The sequence below is a fragment of the Apium graveolens genome, chromosome 6 (genome assembly GCF_009905375.1).
Source record: "Apium graveolens cultivar Ventura chromosome 6, ASM990537v1, whole genome shotgun sequence".
NCBI lineage: Eukaryota > Viridiplantae > Streptophyta > Magnoliopsida > Apiales > Apiaceae > Apium > Apium graveolens.
The window spans coordinates 102,732,962-102,744,743 of NC_133652.1; the positions used below are offsets into that span (position 1 = coordinate 102,732,962).

An 11,782-nucleotide genomic window follows, 5' to 3' on the forward strand; every position below is an offset into this window, starting at 1 on the left:
GCATGGTTGAATGTGTCAATTGATCCACTAGTCGGTACTGATCAAAAGGCCGAAGCATTTTGGAATCGAATTCAACAATATTGCGAAGATGAATCTCCCGGCGTCATTAAGAGATGAGTTATGGCAATTAAAAAAAGGTGGCAACGAATAAATGAAGGTGCTCAGAAATTTGGAGCAGCTTATGACGAGGCTCAACGAACAGCCGGGAGCGGTACAAATATGGATAATTTAATTGAGAAAGCTCGTGATTATCATTTAACTAATTTCAAGAAGAAGTCTAACTTTGAGCTTCATTGGCGTGAGCTTCGTAGACATCCCAAGTGGAGACCTCCTCAAACTAGTGCAAGTTCTAAGAGAACTAAAGTAAGTAGTTCTGGAGCTTATTCATCGGAAGAAAATAACGATACACCAATATCTGATGAATTTGAACCGGTTCGTCCTACTGGTACAAAAACTACAACTAGTAGGAAGGGAAAGGCGAAGGCCACAGTTGCAGAAGTTGCTGAATATGAAGCTATACAAGTTACAGACAAAAGAAGAATGGATATAATGGAATCATTAAACGAAATTCGACTAAAGGAGCTTGCGGTGAAGCAAAGTGAGATGGATTTACAAGTCATTATGGCAGATACTACTAAAATGAATGATGCTCAGCGAATGGCTCTTGCTAAACTACTTGAGAAAATTATGGCAAGAAACTAGCTAGTGTTTATCTTTTCTTGTTTGTAAACTATCCGTTAGAATCTAGTGTTTGTCTTTTCTTGTTTGTAAACTAACCGTTAGAATCTAGTGTTTGTCTTTTCTTGTTTGTAAACTAGCCGTTTGAATCTAGTGTTTGTTTTTATTTGTTCATATACTAGCCGTTAGAATATATTCTTCTTTTACCTTCGATATAAACCAGTTCCGTTAGTTCTTTTAATTCACATCAAACACTAACATGAATCAAACACCCACATCAGAAATTTTTGTTAAGGAATTCACTGAAGAATTCATTGAAGAGTTCTGCGATGACACTAAACACAATCGTCGACTCGAGTTTTTTCAAAAAATATATGGACAAAGCTTAACAACATCCACGCCTCGTCAAAGTATTTATAGAAATCGTGAAGCAGGTCATCAACGTCTAGTGAATGATTATTTTTCTCCGAATCCTGTATATCCAGAAAATATATTCCGACGAAGATTTCGTATGGGAAGACATGTCTTTCTTCGTATTGTGGATGCTGTTTGAAATTTCGATCCATACTTTCAACAGATGATTGATGCTGTGGGAAGAAAAGGTTTATCACCTTTACAAAAATGTACAGCGGCAATGCGTATGTTGGCATATGGTGTCTCTGCAGATGTTGTTGATGACTACGTTCGTATTGGAGAGATACTGCAGTTGAATGTTTGAAAAAATTCGTCTCCGCTGTATGTGCGATATTTGAGGGTGAATACTTACGAAAGCCGAACTCAAATGATGTGCAACGTCTATTACAAATGGGTGAAGCTCGTGGCTTTCCTGGTATGATGGGAAGTATTGATTGCATGCATTGGCAATGGAAAAATTATCCAAAAGCATGGAAGGAAATGTTCATGAGTGGTCACAAACGAGTTGCAACAATTATACTAGAAGCAGTTGCTTCATCTGATCTATGGATATGGCATGCATTTTTTGGAGTTACTGGATCAAATAATGACATAAATGTCTTAGATCGGTCTCCAGTATTTGATGATGTACTACAAGGTCGTACTCCAGAGGTAAATTATACTATCAATGGAAATAATTATAATATGGGATATTACTTAACAGATGGAATTTATCCTGAATGGGCAACATTCGTTAAAACGATACCTCGTCCACATAATGAGAAAAAAAAATTATTCGCAAAATATCAAGAAAGTCAACAAAAAGATGTTGAACGAACGTTTGGTGTGTTACAGTCCCGTTTCGCAATCGTACGTGGTTCGACACGCTTTTGGGATAGAGCAGATCTTGGGAGAATCATGAGAGCATGCATCATAATACATAATATGATTGTTGAAGACGATAGAGACACATATGCTACTCAATTTGGTCCATTACCAACCTATGATGATACAACAAATGGCTTATCGGGACCAAATTTAGGGGAAGAACCTTTTATCCCGTATGAAACATATGTTCAAAATAGTATGCAGATGCGTGATAGACAGATACATCGCCAACTGAAAAATGACTTGATTGAGCATATCTCGCAGTTTCATAATAATCGTTAAATTTTTTTAATTGTAACGTTTAAATTTAATGTATTTTTATTTCATGTTTTTAATAATATGATATGTTTTAATTACATTTTTATCTTATTTAATTAACATATTTAAAATTTTAATCACTTTTATTTGATTATTATAATTTTAAAATTATTATATATTTTAAAATTTAAACGAATACAATTGAGTAATTGAATAAATAAATCTATTAATCAAGTTACAATTGACAATAAAATATTATAAAAGAATTTTTGAAAAGTGTGAGAACTGACCCTTCACTGGAGACATGTAGTTTACGTTCTTTCCTGGACTTGTATTTGCTTATGTGGAGCAAAAAGTGAGACCACTAAATTTTAAAACGTCCACTACCGCTGCGGGCGCTCATAGAGCAAATCCAATTTACAGTCCCAGTTCCCCTTTTTTTTACCCCACTCACATGACAACTAAGCTTCAACTGGTCTTTTAAACAAAAATGGTCATCTTGCTCCAATCCAAGAGACCAATTCCCCTTACAAGTTGAGACCCACTTCTATCAATTTTAATTTTATATGATATGTATTATTTAATATATTATATTCTAATTTGATAAATATGTGTTATAAAATAATATTATTAAAAACTAAAAATAAAGTTATATATGATTATAAAATTTAAAAAATGCAATAAAAAATTATTTAATTAAAAATATTATTAAAATACAAACATTACAAAATTAAAAATATTACTAAGACACAATGGTACATAATTAAGAACAACATGTGACAAATAACTTAGCGAGTATTGTGAAATTGTGAAATATGTTCCACCAAATCGGTTTGTAGTTGATGGTGCTTCTGTCTGTCACGAATTCGAATGTTGTTTTCAATATATCTTTTATAAGGAGCAAAAGGTTCATCTCCTATATCTGGTTGCGATATTCCATTTGTTATATCGTCATAAGATGGCAGTGGACCAAATGGAGTGGCATATGTGTCTCTCTCATCCTCGACAATCATGTTATGTAAGATGATGCAAGCTCACATTATTTTAGAAAGATCTTCTTTATCCCAAAATCGTGCTGGACCACGTATAATTGCAAATCAAGACTGTAATACACCAAATGCTCGTTCTACATCTTTACGTTGACCTTCTTGATATTTGGAAAATAACTTTCGCTTGTCACCTTGCGGACGTGGAATTGTCTTGACAAACATTGCCCATCGGGATATATACCATATGTTATAATTGTTACCGTTTACATTGTAATTTATTTCTGGAGCACGACCTTCTAGAACTTCATCGAATAGTGGAGACCGGTCTAAAACATTTATGTCGTTTTTGAACCAGCAACTTCAAAAAAAGAATGCCATATCCATAAGTCAGATGAGGCAACTGCTTTAAGTAATATTGTTGGAATGCCTTTGTGACCGCTCAAGAACATCTCTTTCCATGCTTTAGGACAATTTTTCCACTGCCAATGCATACAATCAATGCTGCCCATCATACCGGGAAATCCGCGAGCCTCCCCCATTGCTAATAGACGTTGAACATCATTCGAGTTTGGCTTTCGCAAGTACTCACTTTCGAATAACAAAATCACATCAGTGACAAACTTCTTCAAGCATTCAATAGAAGTCGACTCACCGATTCGCACATAGTCATCAACTACATCAGCGGTTGTTCCATATGCCAACATACGCATAGCGGCAGTGCATTTTTGTAAAGGGGAGAGACCTTTTCTTCCTAATCCATCAACTCTCTGCTGAAAATTTGGATCAAAATTTGGGAGAGTATTTACAATCCGAAGAAAAATATGACGTCCCATTCAGAACCTTCGTCGGAACGTTTTCAGAGTGTACACCAGATTTTCTGCGAAATAATCTCTCAGTAGACGTTCATGGCCTGCTTCACGGTCTCTGTGTATCATCCTACGAGGCGTGGATGAAGAAGGGATTTCTCCATAAAGTTCGTTAACAAGTTTAAGACGTCATTTTTATAGAGAGTCGTCAGAGAGCATCTCTTTAATAAAATATTTCATTGCATCAGAATTATTAGCCATAATGAATACTTCAGTAGAGTTTTTAAAAATATGAAGAAAGTAGATAAAAAGTGTGGTTGTTATCAATATATTGATGATCTTATATAGAACTTGAAATGAATTTATACCAACAGCTAGCTTATAACGGCTAGTTGACAAAGATTACAAGACAAGGACTAGGTTACAACGACTCCAGGACAATAACTACCTAACAATGACGAATATTCAATGGCTACAAGATACCGACTACATTACAATGACTAAAAGACAAGGAATAACTTCTAAGACAAATTTATTTTAAGGGATAGCTTCTAATGGCTAGTTCTCCTGCTTTTGATTTCTTGAAGCAATATGGCATGCACTTCAAGTTGAGCCTCGTTCATTACTGTAGTGTCTGCCATAATGATCTTTAGATCGTTATCCTTTTCGTAATTCTTATTAAATTCTTCCAGCAAGGACAATTTTCGGCATTCAACAGCTTTTATTTCTTCTAACTCTTTTAACTTTTTTCCCTTTCCTTTTCTCTTAGCTGCTTTGGTACCTTTAGGAAGAACCGGGGATTGCGCAACATCATTGTCATCTGTTGGTGTTTCATTGTTAGTTGATGATGAATAAGCTCCAGAATTATTTATTTTTGTTCTCTTTGTACTCCCACTATTTGTCAAAGGAGTCCTCCACTTCAGATGCCTGTGTAGCTCATTCCAATGCATATCAAAGTTGGATTTTTTCTTGTATTTGGTTGTGTGGAGTTCAAGAGCTAATGCAACAATATTGTCCATGTTTGAACCACTCCCTATTATTTGATTCGCTTGATCATAACATGATCCATATCGTTGAGCTCCTTCATTTATCCGGTGCCACCTTTTTTTAATAGCTATGAGCCCTCTCTTGATAAGGTCAGGATTGCTTTCTTCACAATATTGACGAATTCGTTCCCAAAATGCTTCCCCTCTTTGATCATCACCAATTATAAGATCAATAGATACATTTAACCATGTACTAATTAAGAGTTTATCTTCAGTCCATTTCCAATGGCCAATACCCTCTCGTACATCTTCAAGATCATCATAATTATTGTTGAGATCGATACTGTTTGTGCCACCAAAAGCCGAAAAATCTGATTGTGGAGAATTTTGGTTATTTATGGGATTTGTTGGGTTTCAAATTATGGAAATTGTTGAAAATTTTGACCAAATGGAAACTGATATTGAGAATTTTGAGTAAATGAAAAAAATGGATTTGAAAATTGAGAATTCAGAGTTTAAAAATAGGGATTTGGATATGGATATGGAAATTGAGTATTTGGTACTTGAGAATTGAAAATTTGATTTGGATTTTGTGAGTTTGAAGGTTGAGAGTTGTTGGAATTTATTTTTTGTGTGTAAACAAAATTTCAAGTATATAGTAGAAGAAGATTGTAAAAAATAAGAAGTGATAAATTCAATTTATACTAAACATTAGGTTAACGGCTATAAATTTTTTATCCATTCAACAGATATATTCTAAAAGTAACGGTTACATTCATTTTAAAAAAAGTGATGGCTACATATATAATGCATATGCCTTGTTCAGATTCTTTTTTTACAATTTTTATAAGAAATTGGGCCCCCACTTGTGATGAAGTGGTCCGTCCCTTGAAACCGGGACGTCCCATTTCATATACAATACTCCAACCACATATTTACAGTCCCATTTTTCTTTCTCTCTGCCCGAGGTGACAATTGGCCCTCGGCTGCAGCTGCTCTTACACTTGGGGTTGAACACGGTCGATTTGGACGGGTCGGTTTGGCTGGGTTGCTGGCAAAAATTAACCCAATCCATTATGTACGGTTTACAAAAAATCGAATTTGTAAACCTACAAAATATTTATAACCCAACCTTATTATTAATAGATTAATTTGGGTAGGATCGGATTAGTTTGATCGAATTAATTTTGTTAAACTAAAAATTAAACAGGTCAGTTGTAATATTTCATAATTTTTAGAATTAGATTAATAATAGAATAAAAAGGATTAAAATTGGATAAGGATTTAAAATTTAAATTAGACCAATGAGCCTAAAATTTGGATCAGATTTTAATATGGATAACTTGTAGGTTAAGAAATAGGGTTTTGTATCGTTATAAATACATCATGTTCATATTCCTCATTTTTTAATATCAAAATTGGTAGGGTTCTTCTTAGCATAAATCAATAATCTTGTAAAATTCGTAGAAAATTCATCGTAAGTCAGAATTCAGTGATCCTAAACTTTTCGGAAAGCTCTTTTCATTCTCTACAACTTTCGTGTTTCGTGTTTTTAATATAACATCATTTAGAGGGTCAAAAAGGCTATATTTAGATCTGGTCAGGCTTCAAGGTAAGTACTTTTTGACTTACTTTTATTTTCGGAAAAGTTTTGATACTCTGATTTTCGAATTTCGTATAAGATATAAGAATTTTATTTCGAACTGTATAGGAAATAAGATAAGGGAATCTTTTGAAACTCAGTCTCTACGTTTTCGAACATGTTCATAATTTACGCTATAGTTCCGGAACTAGCCTTAGTTACCCTTATTAGGCGCACAAGTGTGCAACTTTAAATACCTATTAAAGGCACTTAATTATTGAACTTTAGATGCCGACCACTGGCAAAGTGTGGTATAAAGAATAAGAATAAGAATTAGATGCCAGCTACTGGAAAAGTGTGGTCGTAGATCAAGACTGTGGTATTTATAAGAATTATCGTTTCGTTCTGTTTCATTTTGTTTTACTCCGTTATAGATTCTGCTCTGTAAGTCATATGTCATAGACCTATTTGTATATTCGAGGATTCAACTCAACTCAAATAAGAATGTAATAAGTAAATAGTGGATCTACCGTCACAGAGATCTCGCAAAGTAATATCTGTCAAAGGATTCAGAAACAAAGTTCATCTACAGACTTGAGGAGGTAATTCACTGGAAGAAGTTCAAGAAGTTGATCATGCCTCAGTGATATAAATCAAGATCGTGGATTTAATCAAGTGACAGAGATCTCGTCAGAGTATCATTTATTACAAGGATTTAATCTGAAGAAAATCAAAGTGTCAAAGTCAAGACATGAAGAAACGTCACGGAAGTTAGTCACTCATGAACCAGACAGTACATCGAGTGTCAACGTTGAAGTGATGGAATTGATTCATAATTTTCAGTGATTTTCAGAAGATTTGCAGAAGAATGGTTGCTGCTCAAGACTAGAATTAATTCTCTATTAATTAATTAAGTCATCTAATTTAATTAAGAAAATAAATTATATCTGCGAAGAATAATTTATTTATTAATTGAATTAATTGATTAATTAATTCTGAATTAATTCTAGGAATTTTAGGAATTTTCAGAATTTAAATTGGATTAAAATTCATTTAAATTCAGCAAGTCAATTGAAAATGAACTAGCATGACAATCAGGATTGTCATACCGATTGTCATGCTAGGCCATTTTCAATAGTCTCACCGAAAGTTACTCTAGGAGGAGGATTGTCATGCTAGTTCATTCTGATTGTCATGCTAGTTCATTCAGATTGTCTTGCTAGTTCAATCCATTGTCCTACCGAAAGTCTTGCTGAGCTCAGGATTGTCATTCCAGTTCAAATCAATTTTGTTGAATGATTTAAAAAGAAGCAAAGAAGCAGCAGAAAGCAATTAATCCAACACACAAGTCAAGAACAAAAGAAAGCAGCCGCCTCTGAAAAATATCATCCTTCATCTGCAGAAATTCAAGATCAATTTCTAGTTTGTTAATGTTAAATCCAAACCACTAGAATTATTTATCTTGTTCTTGTGTAACAATCTAGCGGATCAAAATCCCTAGAACTTAATCTCAAATTGCGTTTAGCATTTGAATCTTTTTATTACAAAAATAGAAAAAGTTCATGTCGAATTTATTCTAGATTTGTGATAATTAATTTGAGATTAATACCTTGTAATCGATACAGTTGTTGTAACACCTTTCAAGTTTAATAATATTTTTATTTAACTTGAATTTTGTTTCACATTTTTTATTCCGCATTTAATTCGATTATTCGGTGCTGTTTGTATTCAACCCCCCCTTCTACAAACACATTGGGACCCAACAATTGGTATCAGAGCCTTCTGATTAACGAACAAATCAAGATCCTAGACTTTTGTGATTTTTCAACTCTTTGAATTTTTATTCATTCAAAAATTCATAATGACTTCACATAAAGTTGGAACCGTTAAAATTCCACAATTTGATAAAGAGAATTATATCATGTGGAAGAAGAAGATGCTATTATTTTTACAAGTTGCAAATCCCAAATATTCAAACTTGTTAAAGAAGGATATAAAAACTCCGATGGTTATTGAACCGGAGGTAATAATAGATGGTGTGGTGACTACTGAAGCTAGAACCTATCCAAAAGAGCCTGAAGATTTTACTCCTGCTGAGAAGGAAGAAGCCTCCTTGGATGCCAGCCTTCAATTAATATTAATTGATTCCCTTGATCCTTTGATGAACAGACATGTGATGAACTGTAAAAATTCTAAACACATGTGGGAAACTATTGAGGTGATTAATGAAGGCACAGAGGAAGTTAGGGAGAACAAGTTGGAAATCCTAACCTCTGAATATGAACATTTCAAATCAAATCCAGGAGAAGGAATTACTGAAGTGTTTGAGAGGTACAATGCGTTGATCAACAACCTGAACATCAATGGAAAGTATTATTCAATCAGGGAGGTCAACAAAAAGTTCCTTTTAACACTGCCAGCTCATCTTGAACATAGAATCACTGCCATTAGAGAAGCTAGAGATCTGAGTGAGATTTCTTTGGACAGGCTCTATGGAGTGTTAAAAACCTATGAGTTGGAGCAGATTCAACAGAAGGAAGTCTACGGGAAGGATAGAATGGTCAGCACATCTACTGCACTTGTAGCTGAAGGTCAACAACAACAGCAATCTCAACAATTGGAGAGAATGGTACAGTATTCCAAGGCTGAGGAAAATATGTTAGTAGCAGAATATGATCCTCCTACTACAAATCAATCAAGTGATGATTTTTATTCCTTGGAAGAGCTGGAGCAATTGGAAGACGAGTCAATGGCCCAAATTGTCAAGAGATTCTCCCATGTCAGATTCAAGAGGAATCCCAAGCTGAAGTACAAGTCCAACTACAACAAATTCCAGAAAGGTGGATCTTCATCCTCTAACACCAGCAGTGGTGGATACCAAACAGGGATGGTTGATCGGGGCACCATTAGATGCTATAACTGCAATGAGTTGGGACACTTTGCCACAGAATGTAGGAAGCCAAAGCAAGTAAGAAAGAACTCTGAAAGGGCTTATCTGGCAAAGGGAAGAAGCTGGGATGATACTGACAGTGAAGATGAAGATGAAGGAAATCTTGCTCTTATGGCTATTGATGGAAAAGCTTCATCGTCAAGAATAGAGGTAAAACTTTCTGATGCTGAAATGGTTTATCATCTAAGAGGTAACTTAGATTGTGCACGTCGTGATAATGAACTGTTAAGTTTACAGATCACAGACCTTGAGAAAGAGGTCAATGAATTAAGACTTGTGCACATTAATCAAGACAGATTAAAAGAACAGGTATCTTTTCTAGAGAATAGAGTTGACTGTTATAGAAAACTCGAAACTATTCTCAAAGATAAGATCACCGGTCTTGAGACTAAGGTTAGAGCCTACTTCAATTCTTGTTCGAAGGCTAAAGAGTTCTACAGTAAGCAAGCTGTTAATCAAACATCTGGAATAGGTTATGATTACAATGCTGCTATTGGAGAATTAGGCATAAACTCCCCTCCTCATGTATGTGCTAAAGGGAGGGAAGTACCACATGTGCTTAAGGGTGTTGATGAACCCCTCTATAAAGCATCAATTGCTGAACCATTTGATGCGACCTCTTCTGTTATTCAAGAAGAAATACGTGCTGAGGATCATGCTAATGAGAAAATTGTTTCCAAGTCAAGTGAGTCGAAAGTTCCAGTCAAAGTTGTGAAAGCAACTGAGACTAACTCAGACACACATGAGTTGGATAACAATAATGCCATGTCTACCATGCATAAATTGCCTGCTGTTAATCACTCTCATAAAGCATGTGGTGTTGCTAATTGTATGTCTTGTGCTTTTAATATGATGTATGCTTATTTTAATGGTAAGCATGTGTCTAATGATAAGACTACTCCTCGTCAGCATGTGAATAACAAGAAGCATGATAGGTCTAAGACTGCCAGTCCTTCTAAGGCTAGAAAGGAGACATTTGTGCCTAAGCTTAAACAGAAATTTGTTAAGGCTGTTTACAAGGTCAAATGTTCAGTCATTGAGAAAGTTGAGACAATTAAAATTAAAAATGTTGTTTTGTCTGACAAAGGACAGTTCTACAAGTATGCCGGGCCCAACCAAGTTTGGGTTCTGAAGAAGGTCTAATCCATTTGAAGTGCAGGGCAGTATACAGGTGTAACCGGTAGTGTGGATTCTTGACAAGTGGATCATCAAGACATATGACCGGAGATAGAGCCCTGCTATCAAATGAGGATTGAGAAAGCTGGCCCCCTGATTACCTTTGGAGATAACAGCAAAGGTTTATCCGAGGGATATGGCTGTTTACAAGCTGGGAATGTTATCATTGTAATTTTGTATATTGTGCTAGGTTATTATCAGGAAGCAGTATCTAACATATAGCACCAGTGACAAGACTTGAGAATATTACGACATATCAGACACCTGCTGCACATTACACTTGGAATTGTACTCTAGTAAGATGTGTACAAGTGTACTCCTGATTGGTGAGTTAAAAGAGGAAGTCAGTGCACCACAGTTCATGGACTTTGCAGCTGCAGATCTATTGGACTATGCAATTTCTTCTTCACAATCTCACTTCAGGTTGGTATGAACTAGTATACTGCTCAAGCAATCGTCAAGGACATGGTATGGCACTCTAACTGCAGTTACAGTTTTATATGAATAAGTAGAGTCGTCATATTTATAACTCTCTTATCACTAAGCACAATCATATTGTTTTATATGTGCAGTGGTATATTGATAATGCAACATAACAATTAGTATCTAAAGTACTTGACAAGTATCGGTCAATGATATATTGTTAACATTATGTTGCAGATATTTGTAAGCTTTTGACATGAATGAGAATTACTTAGACTTTACCCTAAGTGATCAATGTTTTATCAAAAACTCATTCATAGTGAAAAACAAAATTAAACTTCTTTCTACATTAGTGATTTCTTATTTCATGTAAAATCTTTTGAAATCACTATTGTAAATCATTTTCTCTCTATTACCATATGTTCTATGATACATGTTCAGTCTCCATTGACTTTCTTTCATTGACAGTCATGAGGTTGAAAACCCACAACGTCTATCCCAGACTGTAAAGACAAACACAAAAAAAAAAAACAGAACCAACCAACACTCTCTTACCACTAAATATAGTATGAATGAGCGTGAGGGAGATAGTGCCTAGTGCACCACATAAGGAAGGTTCTGTAGTCAACCCAGTGGCTCTGTCTCATACATAG

General features: G+C 35.0%; 2 protein-coding genes across 2 annotated transcripts; one reads left to right on the top strand and one right to left on the bottom strand.

Moving 5' to 3' along the window:
• The first annotated feature begins 120 nt into the window (after positions 1 to 120).
• LOC141665352 (glutathione S-transferase T2-like) lies at positions 121 to 702 on the top strand. The gene has a single exon (XM_074471334.1). The coding sequence runs from the start codon at positions 121 to 123 to the stop codon at positions 700 to 702; it is 582 nt and encodes a 193-aa protein (XP_074327435.1).
• A 3,861-nt stretch (positions 703 to 4,563) lies between these two features.
• Positions 4,564 to 6,073, bottom strand: LOC141665353 (glutathione S-transferase T3-like). The gene is made up of 2 exons (XM_074471336.1): positions 5,938 to 6,073; positions 4,564 to 5,369 (listed from the first exon to the last, which is right to left on the bottom strand). Exons 1-2 carry the CDS (start codon positions 6,071 to 6,073, stop codon positions 4,564 to 4,566), a joined length of 942 nt encoding a protein of 313 aa, XP_074327437.1.
• Positions 6,074 to 11,782: the final 5,709 nt, after the last annotated feature.

What these genes read in the sequence shown, in the direction of transcription:
- LOC141665353 (XM_074471336.1), bottom strand. Translation starts at nt 6,073, where the DNA reads ATGGATTGGGTTAATTTTTGCCAGCAACCCAGCCAAACCGACCCGTCC. An exon ending in AGAGAAAGAAAAATGGGACT is followed by an intron (nt 5,370 to 5,937) that starts GTAAATATGTGG and finishes CTCCACAATCAG; the next exon opens with ATTTTTCGGCTTTTGGTGGC.
- LOC141665352 (XM_074471334.1), top strand. Translation starts at nt 121, where the DNA reads ATGGCAATTAAAAAAAGGTGGCAACGAATAAATGAAGGTGCTCAGAAA.